General features: G+C 36.5%; 1 protein-coding gene across 13 annotated transcripts in view; it reads right to left on the reverse strand.

Moving 5' to 3' along the window:
- Positions 1 to 22,692, reverse strand: part of ZMYM2 (zinc finger MYM-type containing 2) — an 87,493-nt gene that overhangs the window by 17,802 nt on the left and 46,999 nt on the right. For all 13 annotated transcript variants that reach the window (XM_027652812.1, XM_027652865.1, XM_027652855.1 and 10 more), the window contains 5 exons: positions 18,867 to 18,983; positions 18,158 to 18,308; positions 7,191 to 7,363; positions 1,073 to 1,238; positions 201 to 235 (listed from right to left, as the gene is read on the reverse strand). In XM_027652812.1, coding sequence (XP_027508613.1) covers positions 201 to 235; positions 1,073 to 1,238; positions 7,191 to 7,363; positions 18,158 to 18,308; positions 18,867 to 18,983 — 642 coding nt within the window. The remainder of the gene's footprint in view (positions 1 to 200; positions 236 to 1,072; positions 1,239 to 7,190; positions 7,364 to 18,157; positions 18,309 to 18,866; positions 18,984 to 22,692) is intronic.

Genomic DNA, 22,692 nt, shown 5'->3' on the forward strand with positions numbered 1-22,692 from the left:
AGACAAAGTATGAATATTTTAACTACTGACGTGAAGAAGACTAAAAAACTCTGTAAATTATCATTCAAAGAGACCAATTTTTGGTTTTTAATAGCATCCCCTTAAGTCACCAGGATCTCACATTTAAAATATATCTAATTATGTTTTTTATATATAGATATATATTTATGAGTGTGTGCGTGTTAAATATATGTACTTACTGTTATTTTTGTCCGGGGGGTTTGACAGCCCTGATCTAAAAGTATAAGGAAACATTTTTAGAATTGTTTTTCCCCTTCTTCAAAATCAAAGCAAATTTCAGTAAGCAACTCAAGACAACATCTCTAATCAATATAACAATAAATTAACAGCACTGATGAGCACTATATTGCAGGTGAGGACTGTACCCAAGACTTTTCCTTCACAGGCACCTCTCTACTCTGTTACTGAGTCTTACACAAAGGCAAACACTAAATCAATGTTCTAGCCAGGTCTGAATACAGCCTCTTTCAGAAAAGGAAATACCAAAATGTTCAAATATGAAAACAGTTATACAAAGAAGCTGTGTCGCCATAATTACATTAATTTAAAAGCTGATTTATATGAACTTTGCCTGACTTGCCCTATATACCATAGAAACCTGCACTGAGTGTCCATCAGCAAATTTACACAGTACCTATTGCCAACAGAAAGGAAAAAAAGCAGTGTGTTCCTCTTATCTAGATACTTTTATTCCATTCTCTTTTCATTTCCATTTCACTTATTTCCTTTTAATTCCTTTTATTTTTTTTCATTCCTAGTGCATTTATCTGCTCTCTGCGACCAAAAGGGATTTTGAGAAGTGTTTCCACAGAGCAAATAATGACAAACTGGAGCACAACGAAAAGAGGAAAACATTTTCTGTTCCCACAATGATACAATACTAAAGTTACACTTAACCCAAAACAGCTCAATGATGCCTCTCATGATAACATAAAATACGATAATCCCTAATGCAGTTTATCACAACAAATAAATAATTCATGCAGCTTTCAATTTTTCATTTAAAGGAAACATCTTGTTCGACATTTATCAGCCATAAAGCAGTACATACCATAGTGTAAGTTCTCAGGTCCTTTCTGGGTTGCCAGATTTGGTTCGTTTTGTTGGCAGTAGAATCGGAGCAAACAGTGCTGATCGCAGAAGTGCTTCATTTCGCCGCGCCACTGCACCTTCTCTTTGAGAGTTCCTTGAGACTTACAACAGTCACACCGTACAGCCTTAATGCAAAGGAAGAGTTTGACATTTTTAAACAAGCCTTGGAAAAAAATTACTTCTACATTTTAAAAGTTCACATTTTTAAGAGTACTGAGGACTCATTACCACTACACAGTCAAGTCTCGTTCATCTACAATAGTTATGCTACCTTCTAACTTGTGAACACAGGAACATCTGTTACTTCACTCTTCATTGTTTGCTGGAGGTTAACACCCTGAATAAATCTTTGTTTTACTAATTCTTCACTAAGTCTTTAAAAATTCCTCACTTCTAAACAGTCAGCAAAAAAAAAATTAATTTTATGCATCAATTTTAATTAATTCCACTGAAGCATTCTGCAAAACAAGAGCAGAAAGTGACAGACTCCTTAATGATCCTATTGAACTGAGGACAAATAGTTGTTTTTTCTTCCCCTCCAAAGTTTGGTGGGTGTAAGTCACCAACAGAATCACTTCTCTAGGTATCAAATCAGCCATTTAGTGTAAATAGGTTTTATATTTTCATTATTTTAGTAGTCTGGCAACAATTTTAGGTTCCAGTTCTTTAGTTTGTCCAAATTTCTCTCTGATTTATAAACCACAATTGCTCTCAAACTAAAGAGGGCTCCCCAAAATCTAGTTGGTATGTTAACTTGAAACTCAAACATTCTTTCACCAGCCTACATGGTATTTTCACGAGGTATCACAAGACAGATACTGGTTTTCTCCAAAATAGATTCCACCGCATTTAATCTGCCATGCTATAAATTATTATTTGAACAGTGGTAACCCCAGTTTCACATCTTCAACTAAGCAAAGAACTGTTTGCACTACAGCTTGCCTCAGTATTGCTTGCAACCTCCATCCTAAAGCAGACCTTAAAAAAATAAAAGCTTTATAGATGCTCAGGAATCCAAAGTAAGTCAACCTAATAACATAGCCAGAAGAGGAAGAGGGAAGTTATAATAATATGCAACATAAAACATTAATACATAAAATCATACACAACATTGCAGTTATCACAAGGCTCTGATGGCTAAAAAACAAAACAAACCAAAAAGACCAATTGCAGTTTTAGTGACTCCAAAAACATATGAACAGGCCAATTAGTTCAAATTTAAAAAATAATTAAATGTTTAGTTCCTTCTCTGTACTTGAACAGTCTGGCACCATTCTCTGGCAATGTAAGAAACTAAGCTCTCAGTTGTAATTTTCAAATATTTAAAGATTATATGTAGAGACTTTATTCTAACAGTATAACCAGCTTTAAATTGGGAGTAATTAAAGCTGCAGCTTCAGGATCACCTCACACTAAGCACCAGGTGCCCCTGGAAGAGCAGGTATTTCTCCTCCCCCTTCTCTATGCAGGTGTCAGCAGTAGTGCTCGGTACCCACAGGGCACACAAAGTCAGAGACCTTATAGCACTGCATTATCCCCATCCTCCCTCAAATTTGTTACATTTATCACTTGGACTTTCCACTGATGCTGATCCACAGTTCTTTTTGCAGCAGATATCTTCTCAGTGGGACAAAAGAGCAAGTAAATTGTATTCTTGGAAGGGAGTGGGGAAGAACACGAAGTGTAGAGTGTTGCCAAAATAGTCTAGACTTATCAGTTCAGGGAAGCTGTGAATTCACACCTTTAATGTAAATGCATCTTCCAAAGCCACCAAAAGACTAAAATACCAGTAGGAAAAAAATATGTATAATTCACTGTAATTTTAAATCTCAAGCCCACCTAACACTGATTGACAGCTGACCCACGTACAGAAAAGCCGATCTATTCTGACCTGTTGCAAGCTGCTTGACTATCAAAGCACCACTTTTTGCTCAATTTTTTCTCTCCTTCAAAGAAAGAAAAATTGGTCAAATCTTGTCAAATCCAGCAACTACAGCCTTCCTACAGCAGGGCCTGTTGTGATAGGACAAGGAGTAATGGTTTTAAATTGAAAGAGGGTCAATTTAGATTAGATATCAGAAGTTTTTTAGAATGAGGGTGGTGAAACGCTGGAACAGGTTGCCCAGAGAGACTGTAGATAGCACATCCCTAGAAACTTTCAAGGTCAGGTTGGATGGGACTCTGGGCAACTTAATCTTATTGAAGATGCCTCTGCTTGTTGCAGGGGCGTTGGACTAGAAGGCCTTTAAAAGTCCCCTAACCTCAAACTCTTCTGTGATTCTATGATTCCTGTAACTGTTTTCTCCCTTTCCTTGTTTGCTTTTTTATTTAGGCCTTTGTCTCTCCTGAGCTGCTACCAAGTTAATTTGGTAAAAAAAAATTTTGGTTTGCTTCCACATGGAAATTATTACTCCTTAGCAAGCCTGAGATTCCTTTATGGTGATGCCTCACTTCTCATCACTACATTTGCTCCACCATAATTCTACCATTTCCATAATCATGCTTACAGTCAGTATTATACACCCTTCCACACACTGAAGTTTCCTGCTACCTTCTTGCTCACCCACTGCCCTGACCATGACATTTAATGAAAGTAAATTAATGGTTATCATGACATTCTATGATTTTATGATTTTCTGCTTTTTCCTTCCTTTCCCTTTCAATTTGTTTTCATTTGGAATACTGTCACTATAACTGACTCTCCAAAATACCTGCCTAAAAGTCTGCTCTATCTCTGTTTCCAAAAAGCCCATCTCTACTTCCTATGCTTCAACTACATATTAAGTCCTTTGCAACTCGTAACTCCTTTTTGGTATATTTCTTTCCCCATTTCTTCAGCATGTTCAAATGGGCATGGTGATTAGTACAAAGCACTAATGTCTGCCCCAAATTTGGGTTAAAGAACAAACTTTTCATATGTGGGGCTTTTATTTACATTTTTAATCCTTCCATCACCTGTTCCTAAATGTTCTCAAATGGTATTAACTTGGCCTAATCTTAGCTGTCTATTACAACTTCAACTGCAATAAATAAGAAGCAAAAGGTGTTTCCAGAGAGCGAATGATTATCTGAAAGGAGATCAGCTGTTCTGAAAGAGTACTTACTGGAAATCGAGATGCCATCTACAGAATTCAGATAAGAGAAACTCCACAAGGCTATCTTGCTGCCTTTACTGTTTTGATTAATGCTGGCTCCAGTTTCAAATTTTACCACTGCTGACAATCACTGCTATCTGAGCTCACCAGCCACAATAATTTTTCTATGCCTCAGACTGTAGCTCCCCACCTCCTACTTACTCTTTGCTGCAGACATCTGACCTCCACTGAATACACAGTCATCACTGTACATGCTGAGTTTAATCAATTCTCCACTGTAGCCTCGAATGACCTGTGTGCACTTCAGCTGTAGTGCTTTCAGCAATGTTTCTCAATGTATGTTTAAAGAAACAGATTTCTGTGCTGTTCTCAGAACTGTATACTCTTTTTCAAGGTACTTTCAATGCTCTAGGATAACATCAAATGATTGAAATGGTCATCAAACATCAGGCTACTAAAGACATTTATACTGAAATTCCCCTGGCATTTTTCAGATTAATACCTAAACCATTGCATGCAAGTTTACAGGAGAATGTCTAATAACTTGGGGAGCTAACCTCAAGATACCAACAATTTTACCTCTTGTCTTGGAGCTGCATGGACACCATAGAGTAGAAACTTCTCAGAAATTGGCACCAACTGGTAACTGTAGCTGCTGCCCAACAGATGATATGGGCTGAATTATTCTTTTATATTTCAATGCTTCATATTAGTTTGAAAGGACAATTCTAGATAAGTCTGATTAACTTCTAACACTTCTAGGTACAGTTGTTGTGCTTCTACCATTGCTAACTTCTTTTGGCTTTTTTAGAAGAGAATTTTGGCATTCAGGGAAGTTCTCCCATAATACTTGATTATTTCTAAACATTACAATATTTTCCAGATATTATTACATGAGAAAGATGTGTTCATAAAAAAAAGTAGACGAAGATGGAGACAAACACTTGTTTAATGAACACAATGATGGTGTTAAAACATTACTAGGTTATTACTACTTATTTATCTTCATGTATACAGTCATTGAAACTCCAAAATAACACTGAACATTGCATAAATGAGACAAAGCTCATACATATGTAACTATTCTTTTAAGAAGCTAACAGACAAAACAGCTAATGAAGTACAAATTCAGGGAGTGGTCCTTATCTATTCTGTCTTCCTACATTTTGATCATCATCTGTTTATGGCTAGGTAAGAATATGAGCTATTGAAGCACTACCAAATCTAAGATATCTGGAGTGACTTTTATAAAAGTGGTGGAAGTTACGAGCAAGGAGGTAGAAAAAAAAAAAAAAAAGACAATTTTAGCAAAAGACACAATTTCCCAAAAGTATTAAATGTCTTCCCCATATAATAAATCCCAACCTTTTATAACTAAAACCCAACTACGTAAAGGCTTTAAGAAGCACTTGAAAAAAATGACCATCAACAATTCTTCATCATGAAACACTAGTTCCACTAGCAAGTGTAAGATTCAAAAAGCAGAAATATTTAACACCTAAAATCATCAAAAATATCGAAAGTCACTAGTTACCAGAAAATCTGTTTAAATTGCCTTTTCACAACAGCATATCTAACCTTCCAGTAATACTGTATCATCAAGCATTTCTTAAGCAGACTTCATGGGCCAATTATTCTTATCCCATGAATCAGGGTTATCCGAAGCCTAAATTTTCAAGTGGTTCTCAAAGCTGAATCACAGTACAAGCTTCCATAGAAGCTTATGTACATAAAACTAGTTTGGTATGCACACTCCCAGACTATATTGTTTGCTGAATCACCAAAAGATTCTAAAGCACACCAAAGATTTATTAAGTTCTCCACCAGAAGGCACTTTTTATGCAGGGATAAATTTCACCCCATATCCCAAGTTTTAAGGCATATAGATTTAATCTTATTGTACGAAGTTAACATTTTAGTTAAGAACTTTGCAGCCAAGCTTTCTCCCCCTATTTTCACAGGAGACAAAAGAAACATGTGGTCTTCAGCAATTTTCTTTTAGGAATGTCTAACAGTACCCTACATACATTTTTCAAAATAAAGAATTTACAACATTTGGCTGTAACATTTCTGGAACCAGCCACTCCAAAATATCAGCTACGTCTTCATATTCAGTTCTTTTATGGTAGGTAGATCATCTTGAATTACAGGACTTGTATCTAGCCCTCTAACATTTCAAGTTTTTATTGCCTTCCAGGCTGTGTGCAGAGTTTTGGTACAGTGATGAATTTTGTACTGTCTTTTTGCAATTGCATCCACAACTGAAGTTCTTGTTTTGATATTATCAATGTAGCTTTCCAGGATGTTCACAACAGAGATCAAATATTTTATCCACGGTACTAATTGCAGGTTTTCATCTTTTTTCTTTCAAAAAATGTAAACAAAACCTCTTAATGTGAACTCTTTGCTGGTTGTGCTTCACAAGGTAGTTAAACTTCCAGAGATTTAGAAATAGATGCCATCTGTTTGATTTAAACTTTTATTAGAAATCCATTTGGTCTTGCTTTTCCCTTTGAATAAGCCTCTGCAGTTCAAACTGTGGAAGAGGGAAAAGGCAAAAAAGGAGGCAAAAACAGGAACAAGAAAAACTCCGCTAACCTAGTTTATTGTCAGTCAACTCAAGGTATCCACCTGCTACTAACAGTGTTTTCAACATTCTGAATACACATTTAAGAAGTTTTGACAAGAAAAATGTGGTATCAATTGAGAAAAAATTGGAGTTGTAAAGTAACAAATACAAACATAGTAATTTCTTGGTTTTCTGTAACTCAAGACTTCCTTGCCAAATGAATTAATAAAATCTGATGACAGAAATGCTGCTCCTATATCTACAAAAGCTCAAATTAATACATTTGCTTATTGTATAGCAAATGGTTTGTTGAAGTAATCCATATTTGCTGCACAGTCCTTGAGATATCCTCACATGTGCATTTTTGGTTTTTTTAACTGTGGAGCTCTCGTCAAAAATTCTGAGTTACTTGCCTTGTAGTACCAGTCCTGAAATTTTTTACAGCACTCTTCACTGCAGAAATCTCTCACTACACCATCAAGTTCCTTAGTTGCTCCCTTTTTGCACAGCTGTGAGCAGTAATTACAAGAAACACATCTCAGTCCTAACCGTCTTGCAAAGTCTTGTTTATATAGCAGCTTGCAGCCTGGAAACAGATTTTAAACATTAGGAACAAAGTAATTTTTACAGAGAGATATCACAGTTAAGAGTTAAATATCGAAAATTAAATGAATACAACAACAGCTAACAATTGGGGCTTCAGACAAATTCAGGTTGCATAATAAAACTATATTTCAAGACATTTTTACCTGAATATCTTTCCTGCATAACTCTATGGTTTCCTGTGATGCCTGCATCTTTTTTAACAAAACCCTATGCTGAATCTTTGCTTATCAAATTCCTGAATAAACAGTCAGGAAAAAAAATACATAATTTTCTTTTCATAAAGACCCATACAGAAGCGTTGACTTGGAATTAAATTGCTCAGTTGCACATCCTCAGAATACTAGATATCCAGACTACACTATCAACCAAAGAAATACCTATCTTCATGGATCAACTTAATTTTATTACTACTTTTATTTACATTAATACCACAAATCACTTAAGACAACTCACTAATTTTTAAGAACACTAATATGTACAAGATGACCTAAGAACTGAGGAGTTTCTCTAAAAAGATGACTAAAAAGTAAGTAATGACCAGTACTGAGAAAAATTATGCAATAACAGGAGATTACACATGAAATTAGTGAAGAACTTATATGCAATTAATGTTTTAATTTTTCTTTTCATATTGGGGTAGGGTGGAGGTACTGGTTGTGTTGGTTGGTTGTTGTTTTGTGTTTGGGGTTTTTTTTCATTTGTTATGCAGTCATAATTTCAAGGTTGCCATAATGACAGCTATATTCTTCCATAATCTGATCCTCCCTCAAGCAAATTGGAAAAGACATTCTAACATATTAAATGTGTTAAAAGATGAATACTGTAGCTATTCCTTAGGCTATTTTGAGAATATAATGTATTTAAACTACCTCAAATCTAGTGTCTATTCAGCTGATGCCTAAATCATATACCATATACCCCTGTAATTGTCCTAATTTCATAGAAGAGAACAGAATGAGAAGACAAAGTAACTCTCTATATTAAACACTGGAGGGACGAGATAACATTTACACAGACCTAAGGTACTGCACCAGTTTTTATGATCTCGCAAATATCACAGGACCACCAAAGACCAGAACTCAAGTCTTCCAAGTGCCCACTCTGCAAGGGCATATGTATAGTCTAACAGATGCAGACTTCTGTACTTCCAGTACATTACAAAATTCAATGTGCAACGTACATACCGCACTTCCTCTGCCATACAGAATACAAAATTCAGTAATTTCAATTAAGTGACTTGTGCTGTTGTCTATTAGGGTTGAATTCATTTGCGTGAAACTGAGATACTATTTTTAAATCACTAAAAGCACGAGAATGTAAATGGAAACTGCAACAGACAGCATCTTCCAAAAGGTTATTGAGGAACATTAACTTGCAACGCAACAAGTTTTGCTAACAAATTAAATTTGCTAGTAATTTCAAAACAAGACAATTACAGAATATTACACAAATAAGACATGGTAGGTAATAACAGTTTTAAACTAATTTGGATTTTAAATATACTGCTTTGAAGGAAATAACAATCCTAAAGATACCAGTGTGTGCAAGCTATTAGTTAAAAGTATCCATTAAAAGCATGAAAAATTTCTTGCCAGTATTTTTTCCTGCTGTTGTATCTGCATGGTACATTACACTTTTTCTGCTTCTTTACAATACCAGAGATAGTTTAGCACCACAATGTATCCTCCTCTTCAGCTATGTCTTAGAAAAGCCATTCAATGCTGCATAAACGTTTCAAGGCTATAAATTAGTGCTACTCCTCTACTACCAATCAGGCAAACTATGTCCACCTGGCTAAATAGTTTACAAAAAGGATTGACAAAGTTGACATTTTTCTTGGCTGTTAAACTAAAGGAAGTAAATTGAAGATGCTGCTGCTGTTATATTAAAAAAAGTTATCAGGTAAGAAATTTTCCATTCTACAGTCAAACATCTCCCACATCTCTGTGACTCATGGAAAAAAATGAGCAGTGAACACTAAGTAAGGGGAAACAAAAAGTCTAACATTCCAGCCCTTAAGACTAAATGTCTGAAAAACATGCGTTTTTTTTCAATAGGTCACTGATTGTAGGGGTTCTTGCTGAAAGAGGCCTCTACAGATGATAGAAAATCCATCTTTATAAAACTTGACAGTAGACTGTTACAACTGTTAAAATGGAAGTACAAAGGTTTTCTTTTGCAACATCATAAGCAAAATTCTTCAGATTTGTCTGAAACTTCTTCACATCTTTGTAATAGGCAACTTAATCTACCTGGCCAGGGAATATTTGGTTTGGCTTCAAGATCTTGTCATTTCAGACAAAGAGAAAACAAAACGCCTCTCCCTAGGTCCTTGGTGCTCTGTGCAACCTAGGATACACATTTTTATGATAATGCTACGGTTTTGACAGGAATAGTAAGACTTTCTTTGTATGGAAAAAGGTATTTGCCTTTGACAAAACAGGTTCTGAGCTCCAGCAACTTGGTCTCCATGGTGCACAAGGGAAATCTTGAATCAACACAGCAATAGCATCCATGATGGCTTTGTGGATATGACTATGAAGTGGGCTTTTACTTACAGTATGTTTCCGATGAGTAATACAAAAAGCACTGGCTGTCTGATCTTTCCAACATCAACACTAAAGTCCTGAGGATTTGGACAGCCTAACTCCCCTGGGGACTTGGGGTTCATGAGTATAAGCACTGCCTAAAACAAACAGCTGACAACCTGTAAGAGACTGAAATGGTTAATGGCTTAAACACTGTAAGATCACCAAAAGACTTCTGTCCACTGGAGCAAACTAAAAAAAAAGAGCTGCTCATCCAGCAAAGCCCACCCCTCCCTCAATATGCCCCCTAATTTGGACTGTGAAAGGACCCTGAGATAAGATAAGGGGGTACTATAGTCCAACTATCCCAGGTGCAGAAGGGCCTGCATACCTGAAGCAACAAAATGGATTTCCAGATAAGGGAAGAGGCTGATAAGAGGCAAATTGTGTGAGGTGGAATAATCTTTCTTATCATGCCAGTGTGCTCCCTTACCTGATGACTCTGCTGTGAAAATCCCTCCAGGGAGCATCGGAAGACATTTCACACCTAGCCTGGGCTATTCATCTCAGTTGATAGACCATAATGGACCATGACTGATGCTGACATAATAGGCAGCTGTAACTTCTTAGAAGGTGTCAGAGACTCATGACATATCCCCTGACACTAATCACTGTAAAACTCTCCGCCCCAGGGGAAGTACTAGGTGTTCCCACCTGAGCTTGCAGAGTATAATGGCTCATGAAATCTTTGAGTTTAGGGGGCCTTCCCCCACCCCCTACGGATCAAGACCATCACTTCAACCAAATAAGACACTGAAGCTGCAACTACCGAGTTTCATCACTGGATCCAGCAGGTGGTGACTCCTTCCACCACTTTTATCCTTTCTTTCTCTTCCTTTCCTTATACATTTCCTTAAGTTTTATTTGTATGCTTGAACATTGCTGTATTATTAGAGATGGTAACAACCAAAATGGCTACATACCTGTTTTCCTTTGAAACAAAATTGTTCTAAAATAAACCCTACATATATATATTTACAAACACCGATCATTCAGTGTTGTTTCACTCTAATCCACCCCAAGGGATTTTTTAACAAGAAGCTGAGTTACCCTTCTCTTCTGGGGCGGGTATTAACACAACCCCAACATTTTGTACAAAAAGTTATGAGTAAAATCCCAAGTTCCCCAGGATTTCAGCTTCAACACCAAACACACAAGTTACAGTGTGACCAGACGGAAACCTCTAAGTGCTTTAAAGCGACTGAGAGAAAACAGCTCTTATTTTCAAAGAAAAGTGTAAGCACAGGTTATCTGCCTGTAACTACATCACTTATGGTCTTTATCAAAGTTCTAACAGACCACTCTGTAAGTCAGCTGTCTTAGAAAGACCACTAATGAGCATTTTCAGAAAAAGTATCTCCAACTCAAAATCTAAAGCAGCAAAAAAGTAGCTGTTTATCTCCTAAATTAACGTAACATATCCTTAATTACACTATTAGAATTCTGGCTTCCAAGCAAAGCCCAACACAAAATCCATCTCTTCCAACAGTCCAGAATTTTGGTTCCCCACATAAATGGTGGAGAGAAGATAGGGATCTGAACACATGCAACAGAAGATTACTAAAAAGACAACACCCAACCAGTTCATCCAAACCTTTACCTCAGGTTCCATGTTAAGAGGGCTTCCTTTCTCTTGGCAGATCCAAGAGCTGCCAGGTCCAGCTGTGCAGAGTTGCCAGCACTGCAAAGTTGCCCATGGTAGGAAACCTGCTTCACTTGACTGACTGCAGACTCAGTGCAAGCAAGCTACCCGATTCTATTCCACCTAGCAGCACCTACCTGAATTAGAGGAAGTTCAGTACATTTCCACATCAAGCAGCTGTGAAAAAGGAATGCTGAACTAGAAATATTCCTGAGTCCTCAACACCAGTCTCTCTTTACCACAGAGAATAATACCTTTTATAGAGAGTAACTGTTCCATCCTAAAAGCAATTGATTTTTTTACCTCTGAAAGGCTGTACTTACTAGACTATCTTTGTCCTTCAAGTAACATACAATACCTGCTGTTCTCTCATCTTGTAATAACTTCCACTGTTACCCATTAACAACTTCATCTAGAGAAGAATAACTACAGGACTGTAGCATCACAAGTCAGGCCTTAAAGATTTCTGGAGTTATGTTCCACCCAGATTTTTCTGCTGTATCTCCCTCTGAATTGATTTGCATGCAATAGCAACCTCTTCCATACCCACATTCCCATCATCCGCTGTCTCTGGATTCATAAGAAACATCATTATCCTTAGGAAAACAATGCAATGCATTCAAATTTTGGGTCCTGCTTGGATTACTATTAAAGTAGACCCCATCCTCTTTATGTAACAGAGAAGCTGTGTACCACTTCCTTCCTTGCCTGTAGCTTAAGAATCTTTTATCATTATTCAATTCAACTTTTATACACCCTCAGTTTATCCTAATATTTTCTGATAATTAGATACTATCTCCTTCTGTTCTCCTCTCTCCTACTCCCACATAGTTATTCATGTTTTGCTTGTTCTTAAATCTTTCCAGGTTGATTATTCTTTCACATTAATAAGAAGCATCTTTATCAGCTTTCTTCTTGTGCTCATAATCTCAGCACCTTGAACTGCAACACCCCTTACCTGCAACAGCCAATTCTTCACTTAAAGAACTACCTCAAACCTCTTTAAAAGACACAACAGTGGAATTAACACCAAAGGATGATAATTTAACACAGACTACTGGTGTCGAACAATGCACAGGATTTCACTTGATACTCTCTACCATGTTAAAAATTAGCTCTCCATGAATAAAAAAAAAATCTCAAAATTCAGCACATGTACTCAAAATTTAAATGATGTTACTTGAACAGTATCAGTGTTCTCCCTCTACAGACAGAAAGAAGATAAACATAATCTCTTCCACAGCATATTTTTCAACTACAAGAACACTACCAGAAATACCAAAACCCAGGTTAACAAGTTAAAAATTTCAAGTAATTTCAGAAGATATGCATCCAACAAGCACTAATTGGAAACTACATCTACACAACAAGCCTCTTCCACAAGTAGAATACCACAAGAACCAACTGTCCAGCTCTTTCATGTGTGTTTGCCTGGAAGGCATGGAACTATGTGTTCCTTTGGCATGCCAAAAGCCTTCACTTGGTGCTTCTGTTGCAAAGGAACCTGTTAAATATTTCATAAGGAACTTGTCAGATTCGAATATCCTGTCTCTTTTCCCTTACTCATTTTTATCAGCAGAAAAGAATATTTGAGCTTTACAGTAACAAAATTTGTTTGAAATAGCCATTTGCAGCTCAAAGATTTAATACCAGACTACTAAATCAGATGATGTGGTCTGAACAACTGCACTGTGCCATCAGAGTTCCCTAACGAAAACTGTCATGGCTCCAGGGGATGTCAGGGATGTCCCATTGTACCTTCTGTCCACAGCAGTCAAAGGAGGTCATATTCTCTCAGAATAGCTCACACACCTCAAAATCCCTCCACGTTTGACTTCCCCTTCTCTACTAACCTGACTTGTGGGAAAGGAATATATTCCCCTAGTAACAACATGACTCTTGCAATTGTCAAAGGGCATTTTTATGGATCATACATTTTATAGTATTTAAGATGTGTTTTGCTTTTCATTTGTACCCTTTTGCCAGGATATTCCAACTTAGCACCAAATAACCTTCAAAGAGAGCCACCAGGAAGCTGATATTTTAGGTTAGAATTTATCTCAAGAGAGACACGGCCAAAAGTGGTCATGAGCAAAGCCAAACTCTCTAACATGGTAGGCTACAACTGAAAAAGCACCACAGCAAGAACAAGTTATTTTAACATGGGAGGCCTCTGTCAAAAGCTGCAGAAAGGTGAGGCAATGGCTCTGTGAAGTACAAATGCAAGAGCTAGCAAAAGAAGATTTCATTATGCAAAACACTTAACTGTGATATGAAATTTTACATATACTAAATATCTTTCCCCCCCTATAACCACATTCTATACTACTTACCAATGCTTGATAGCTATTGCAAAGCAGTATGCAGTTAGCAAGTTTCAATTATACCATAAAATTTTGCATAAAAAAGGATGCTTTTCTACAGTCTTCAAAAATTTCTGTATGCTAGCCCAAATACTGTCCAATTTATTTTTAAAAGCTGTATCAGTGCCTCTAAAATAGATAGTTGATAATGTAAACTATTACAAAGATGTGTTTAAACAGTTTCTGTAGCCCTCACTTTAAAAATAATGAGACCAAACAACAGGAACAAAGTGATTCAAGCAGGTTTGATGGCAACTCCATCTAGGGGAACACAGCAGCTTGGCACAGCTTCCTTGGTCCACTGACCAGAGAAACACAGAAACTATAACTTAGTCTTAGCACACTTCATATCACATGTCAGTTTTTAAATCAGTTTTTTTCTGTTTCTAATAACAACAAGAATTGCTATAAATTTCAGGTAGTATCTTAATTAGTTGTGAAACACTATTCTGTAAGCATGTGTATAAGATTTAACACACGTTTAGGCTAATCTCAATTATCTGTAATGTTTTCATGTAAATCTAAAAATTAATCAACTAATCGTTTAATAGTGTACTTTACTGAACAATTCACTGTGCAGCAGTGGTCAGTAAAATCCCACTCTAAAATCTACAATGCTTTAAATGAAGGTTAAAGACATTCTAGACATTCTCAGTTCTATAATCACTTAATTTTCTAAATTTCTTTTTCTACTTGCCAGTTTGACAGTATTTCAAAAGAGGTTATCTCTACTCAGATGAAACATCAGAATTGTCTACACTGGGTTTAATTTGCAGAATCCATAATTCCCAGAAAGTTATTAGCAGGCTATCAAGATGACAGTATAGTTGCTGGTTTCATAGCTGTCTTTTATCTGTATTATCCATTTGAAAGGAATTCCCAAGCATCAGATAACTGAGTTACTCCGTAGCTTATTGACCTTCTCCTTCCAAGAAGCAGACTAGTGGATACAAATCAGTGTTATTAAAATTTGCATTATAAAATTATTAAGCCTGTGTTATTTAAATCATAACACTTAGTTCTACTAAAAAGATGAATTGTATGCAAAATAAATCTACAAGTAAAATAAAAATTATGGTGATACTCATCATAAAATAGCTTTATTGCTGGATTGCCAAGGATTTTTTGGCCTAGACTCTCAGAAGGGATATATATTAACAAAAACAAACAAACAAACAAGAAAACCCACCCCCAAAAGCCCCAAGCCCCAATAACTTGAAGATTTCCTCAGGACTAAAAACTTTCACAGCCTATCCTCAGTTGTCACTCATGCAACTATACATACATAAAAATCCACAAGCAACTTTGATCTTCTTTAGTGTACGTAATATGAATCTCATTTAATTTAGATACTGGTATTTTGGAATGCACCATTCCAGTGGCAAAACACCAAGACAGTTTAATTTCCAAAGCCTCAGCACCAGGGGAACAGATTAAACTCTTTCCACTAGTCCACTCAGGTTGTTCATTCTCCACAAAGCATCCGACTTTTGAACAAAACCAGAAAAAACATACTATACTCCATGAAAGAATTAATAACCATCTTTAGCACAAAATCTAGGTCAGTTCTAATTATACCTTACTGTAATGGAAGTTTCAGCTACTCCCTGCAAATACTTTTAAATATCTCAAAAGAAACATATAAAGAAACAAGAGTTGGAATGAAAGTGCACAGAAGTACTGATCCCAGAGACTTTAATGTGGTTGCCGGGCTTGTGTGTAAATATGTGCGTATATGTAGGTGTAAAAAAAACCCTCAGGTATGAAGAATATGAGCAGAACAATGATGACACCTTTAGTACTCCAGCTAGGCAGTTCTAAGCAGTCAAGAGATATTTGTCATTGATGTATGCCATTATTTATGCTTTCCCATCACTTTGCTTGAAGATGAACAAATAAGTACACTAGCAGAAATTTCAACACCTCTTTACTTATGCTGATTTTATCTAGGACCCTTTATAAACACATCCCTGAAATTTCCCAGTATTTTCCCTTGAGAGTTCAATTTTTTCCAAAAACGCCAGTAACTTCGGTGACTTTCAGCTATTCCTTCTCAAATTGTGATACATTGTCTTCTGGTGAAGAATAATTGCATGCTCAAAAAAATAATCTATGTTGGTGAGGTTTCTTGAACACTTTGCAATATCAAAACCAGGATGGCCTCCATATCCAACAAGTATTTGGTACTTCTACTAGTTTTTCTACTTGACAAACAGTTGGACGTGTGTCTGGGAAAAGGCCATGACACCGAAGACAAATTGGTGGTGTGCAGGTGTCTGGAAAAGGGGGAAGCAGCATCTATCAACTCTGATGATGGAACTTCTACTTGTTGACCTCCACTCTGTCCACCAGAAGTCCTGGTGCTCTTCTTCCCATGTCAGATCTAAACACTGTTAACTCTTAGATCGCACTATTTCTGTAGCCATTGATGACAATCATTGGTTTTCCTTTAAAATACATGGTCTAGGTTGCTCCTATGGAATTTCTGTCCAGGTCACCAGATTATTTGCATCAGGAACACATCAGCTCTTTGTCACATGCATCATCTCAGCTACAGCTTGCAGATATGTGCTATATTTATTCAAGATATAATCTACTTAATGGTGCTTTTTGTCTACTCTCTCTCTATTGCTCAGTGGTTCAGACCATCACAATAAGCTGATAAAATTTGGTTTTATGATAACATTTCACATATTCACCCTCAAAAAAACAGTATTTCCTCCTAAGCTGGTAGTCCAACACTTGCAAAACTCAAGACTAGCACTAAGACATCTGGCAATAGATTCCCCCCACTTAGTAACTATATTCACACAGCAGAGACTGTTTTTATTTCTTTCCTTTCTCAAATCTTCCAACAGGAAACACAAGTCCTCACTTATTTCAAGCCTCCTCATACAGAAGTAGTAATATGGTATAGCTGGCATTATGAATCTTACTAAGTTTGTTGTGACAGTCACCAGGCTTTAAAATGAGGGAGTTATTAATATTCACAGTAATACAAGCATATACTGTAATCTCTAGAAAAGTAGTTTGCTCTTGTTCAAATATATTCTGTGGAATTGTTTAACTCATAGAATCAATTTCTAGCTAGATGTTGCTGAGCACTGCAATGATACACTGTGAAGCTGGGCCTTGCTTCGTTCTTTTTTAACTCTCCAGCTATCACTTTGCAGTCCAGAACACAGCAAAAAAACCTAAGTCACCATACTCCATTGTTTAGAAACAAAAGATTGCAGAGTCCAAAGTTATAAGGGAATGGCACGGAAGGAAGGCTGCCACCAATCCTGCACTCCACCCTTCTCCAGCTTAACAGGATCCTCCTACAAGTAAATGGGCACATCTACTGTTTAATCTGCTCGAAAGCAGAGATCTTCAGCAGGGTTTATCAACTGACAGTAAAAGCGTTATTATTATAACTAAAGAAAAACAATATTCTCCATATTCTTGAGAGATAGGTCATCCAAACCCACAGTTAAATTTCTAAGGACTTCTAAGATCATGATTAAATACCAGTATCAAAGGAGAGCTCACCAGAAGTGGAAAGGATTGGTCCTCGTTAAGACTCTATTTTGCTGTTTCTATTAAAACCATGCTTTAATGCAACTTTAAAGAATCCTATGCCCATATAGTTCCCTTTTAGTTTGTATGCTTTTTGAAAATTTGAGTAATTAGTAAAAAAAATTATAGTGACAGTAATCAATACACATCAACAGGCATCATTCAAGCTATTGCTTAAATAACCCTTCTAAGCCAACACAGAACTTCCACAGTTGTATTAAATTTTGAAAATACTAATCAAAGAGAAAGTTTGGTATTCATCAGTGCAGTTACTGTTGGTATATACTCTGCTAAACAAATTTTAAGAATTGATTTTTTTGTGCACATGTAGATATGCATGTGCCTACATATGTGTATGTATTTATACACACACACACTCAAGAGCGTTACTCGCTCTTCCTTAACCTGGAGCAAGTGGTGAAAAGCTCTAAAGGCAGCTCAGATAAATTAACAAGTACGTGCACTTCAATTAATAATAATGATGAAGAAACTTCTGGTTTAGCCTCAAATACACTAGAATAAGTTGGTACCTTAAATTTTAACATTAAATATTATCAAAGTAAGTCAACCACAGTAGAACTACAATGACCAATACCTTAGGAAAAAACCAAATACATACATACCTTCACTACAAAAGGGTCTTTTGATACCAGAGAAATTCACCGTCTCATGCAGCGTTTTCTCTTCTTGACAGTATTCACAGTATGTAACTATGCAGTGCAGTTTCTTATAATCATCAGAACATGCTCTGCTGCAGAACTGATACACTTTGTTCTAAATGCAAAGTTGCAAAGCATCATGAATGGGGTTAATGGATAAAATCTTAAGATCTGGATAGTGCAACTTTAAATAATAGTTGCCATTAAGACACAACTTGCAAAGTAAACAGAAGTGCAAACAGACAATGACTTCTAATGCTAAAAATTAACAAATTCCAATTAAGCTAATAGTGAGTGCTACAAATACTCTTTATTTCACGTGAAAATACTGAACGGAAAATATGCCAATCAATCTTAGCATACCCTCTTCAGATACTTCTCTCAGTTCATAGAGAAGTGCAAGAACTGAAGATGAAAGCAGATTTCAGACTTACAGATGACCTGAGAAATTACATTTTTCTTTAAATTCCACAGATACTATATAGGAACAAAGACTTCTGCTTTTATCCACACTGAAGTTAAATGATATTCTGCAGAACTAGGTAGATTTCAACTGAACTTTTTAAGCTTCAATACCTTATAAAATATCTATCTAGAAAAATTGTACTGGAGCTCAAAGTCTAAACTTTTTAACACTTCATCATTGTCATAATAATACCAAAAAACTCCTTACCTCCCATTCCAGTACTTCTGGCTTTGAACAAAAAGAACTTTTGCAATAATTACATTTCAACTGAATATCACTGGGAGAGACAAACTGACCATTTGTTGAAGACTGTACACTGAGAGTCTGAAAAACATAAATATATATACACACATCACTAAAAAAGAAGGTTACTTCTGGAATGGTGGATTTTCTTAATTAAGCTTATAGTGTTCAAGAATTTGGGAATTTATAAATAAACTCAGGAGCATTATGGCAAAAGCATAGCAGGTTAGTCTTTTACCTTAATTCCTTTTCTGTTGTCATCTTAGGTCTTCCAATTTTGAATCTCTACCTTTGCTTCCACCATAATTACTTTAACTCATGTTTCTTTTACCTTACCTTTCTAATATCTATTATTTAAGGGTAAATAAATTTTATAAAAATGAAAAAAGTCTCCACAAACTGAACACCCGTTAATCACAAAACACATCTTTTCAGATAAATACACTTCACAGCTTGCATTATTTTGGTCACAGAAGCTCAGATAAAGATCCAAAACAAAATATTTTCAAATCCAAACATCACCAAGGCAGATTATCAACACCTTACTTAAGCATACCACTTGAAAACACAAATATTAAAGTAAAAGGCTTTCAGTGAGAAACCACACATCTACTTAGATTAAGAGAAAACAACTTAACAGTCCTAACTAGCCTCAATCACCATGGCAAGAAGATGCAATTATTAAATTTTTATACAGTTATTCAAACAATCCAGGTTTTTAAGATTGAGAAAAATACTACAGATTCCATGTACAGGTATGAGAATTTAATTCTGTAACTGAGCAATTTCTTTAATGCATTTCTGAAGCAATTAGTAGATAAGAGAACTCGAATATACAGTACCAGTATCTTCCAAGTAGGTCTTATGTGCATACGGAACAGTCTTTTTGCACATTCCCTGATCAAGCAAGAACTACTGGTGTATTACACATGCCATGTTCAAGAGAAAAAATCTGAATCAGTAGCAATCACAGACAGCTGAAGAATCCAGAGGAAACATTTCTTACATCTGTCTTCTCAAGAAACTTTCCCATACCGTTTGCTACAAGACAAATATATTTAAAGGCAAGTTCTCTTCAGACAGATTTTTTACTACCTCTCCACCCTGTAACAGTGAAAATTCAAAACATTTCTGCTACAGGATACTTTTCTTCAGACTCTCATGTTAGTAAGGGTTTACCTACACTAAAAAATAAAAAAAAAACTGCCATAAGACTTATTACTGATATAAACCCTGACATAGGTGGCACTGCTGTGTGCTAGTTAGCAGTACCAACAATATCATTTTATGCAGATGCATTAATTCTGTGTCAGGAGTTTGCAGACATGAAGTCGTCATGCACATTTCCTAACCACAGGCAGGACCTGAGAACCAAATGCCATACAGAAGAAAAGATGACACCTTTATCCCAGTAGCCCACTGGCCCTTAACAACTTTAAGAGAGATGCACACACACAGTATTGCCATACTTTTCCCATTCTATCCAGCAAATGACCCTGTGGTTGAGTGAGGTTTGCTATACTTTGGCTGCTCTAAATAAGGTGCTGAAGACTTGCACTAACATGGGAGCCACAAAGGTCCAACCTGTGCCCTTCTGCATTTCCAGGTTTCTTCACAGAGCAAACACCATGCTCAACACAGGCTGCCATATGGGTCATGTAAGCACCATGGAAATCCTAGGAGCTCCAGTTGAAAACTAAAACCAAGTATACCCACCACCTCCAGTTCAGGAATGAAGGAAATGTAAAGAACTAGCAGACGCGGCAACTTGTACAGAAACACTGAACACAGAGGGAGGAATGAAGATGAAATCATGCTTATAATTAAGGACTGCTTCTATATAATATTTTAATGAATCAAGATGACATGGCATACAGTATTTTCATCATCTTGCCTTGCTTTTAACTTACAAGATATTTACAGTATCTTTAGAAATTATTTGGGAGTATTATTACACACAAAGAATAACACAGCAAAAAAGATAATAAATTCATTAAAAGCTTTCCCAGGTCACCCTGAACAGCAAGGTTTTATCTATGTTGTGCTTTAACAAAGATATCTTTGAAGTCATGTAGATACATTCACTCTTTTGAGAGCCCATCCTGAACAACGAGAGCATGGGAAGTGCCAAGTAAAGCAAAAAATCATTGTAAAGCCCTTTTCAGCCTTCAATGCAACCAACTCAAACTGCTTTAAGTTGCCAAATTACTAATGAACAGTAGGCAGGCACAGCCCAAGACTCTTCTGAGAAGACCACCATAGCAGCACAGCTTCTGGTCTGCCCCTGCCACCACAGCACACATGGCAGAAGGGTTATCCTTGCTCACAGCAACACAAAATCAAATTGTGGAAACATTTCTATACCTAAGTGTACATGTGGAAGAGCTATTAGGCTGCCAGACTGGTTAGTTTTTTTTCTAGTTGAGAAAAAAAAAGAAGTCTTTGAAAGAATCAAGTTGTTCTTAATGTGAATGAGAGAAGCAAACACGTATGAGGAATCTTCTACACACTGCTATCCACCAGGACTGTTCCACGTGCAAAATCAAGGGCATGAAAGGAAACACGGAAGAAACTGAACACTCTCCTCATGCTCATGTACACACAGACCTTCCAGCCTAAGCATGGAAGCCTCAATTATTGTTATTATGATCAAACTTAGAAAAGTATTTTTGTGTGTGTGCACATGCGAGTCCAAGAAAGAGAGATGTAAAGTATATAATGAAGAACACTTCCAGACAACCATCACAATGCTGAAAGAGAACAATTGGCTAGAAACAAAAAGTTATTTGTAAGATAAAACTGTAATCAACCCTAAAGTACTGTGAACAAATTGTGAATTTAAGTATTCCAACCCATTTGTAAACTAAAAGGACTAAAATTTTTGCAGAAGGGAAGAGACACAGCCCTTCAATAGCAACTACTCTATTCTGGGAAGGGTAACCCTTGAAGGAAAAATGTCTAGGAAAAACAGGCACAATAAGAAAAAGGGATGAATACGATCACAGCAAATTAAAACAAGAGTTATCTCCATTAGTAAACAGTGACAAATATGGAACCCTATAGCAAATTGGACATTTTTGCAACTTAGGTTTAATGCCTTGCATGTCTCTTAGGTATAAAAGAAGCCTCAAGGGAACACGTTCAGTCCAATGCTCACATTGTGGTATATACCATCCTTTCCACCTAAACACTACGTGAACAGAACAGAGAAGCTGTTCTCATACATTAAACTCTTACCTAATGGTGAATACATTTTATTCTTCTACATGAATATACAAAAACTATCAAAAGCTAAAACCCGACAGCACTGTCTGAGCAAATCAACTGTAAGCCAAGTGACCACCTACCTGTTCTTGGTCTTTACTGAGAAGTCACAGACTGTATGCCTGCTCTAATTAAATTAATACAATATTGAAGGGAGAAATCTACATGCAGCACTGAAACTGCAACAGAAGCATCAGCAAGCTCTCAGGAAGACCGGAAACCCACAACCAGCATTAACTGATCTGGCAGTTATATTCAATAATGTTGTTTAATGCTGACTTATATGCAAATCCAAAAAAGCTTAGGCTGTATTTGGCATTCACTCATTTTATTTGTTCCAAGAGGTCTTGAGGCCTGTACCAGGGTGAATTTATGCTGATACTTTTGGTCTGTGTTTGGCCCTGCCACCTGTGAAAGCTTTGCTCTTTCCTTGCCAAGTTATGGGAAAACAAGCACTGACCGATAAACAGGAAAGTTGTCCTTGAAGAGAGTTTCTTGTATAAACTGTTTTAATTGGTATTCTGTG

This window comes from Corapipo altera, unplaced genomic scaffold (genome assembly GCF_003945725.1).
Source record: "Corapipo altera isolate COAL_440 unplaced genomic scaffold, ASM394572v1 0, whole genome shotgun sequence".
In the NCBI taxonomy this organism is placed as follows: Eukaryota; Metazoa; Chordata; class Aves; order Passeriformes; family Pipridae; genus Corapipo; species Corapipo altera.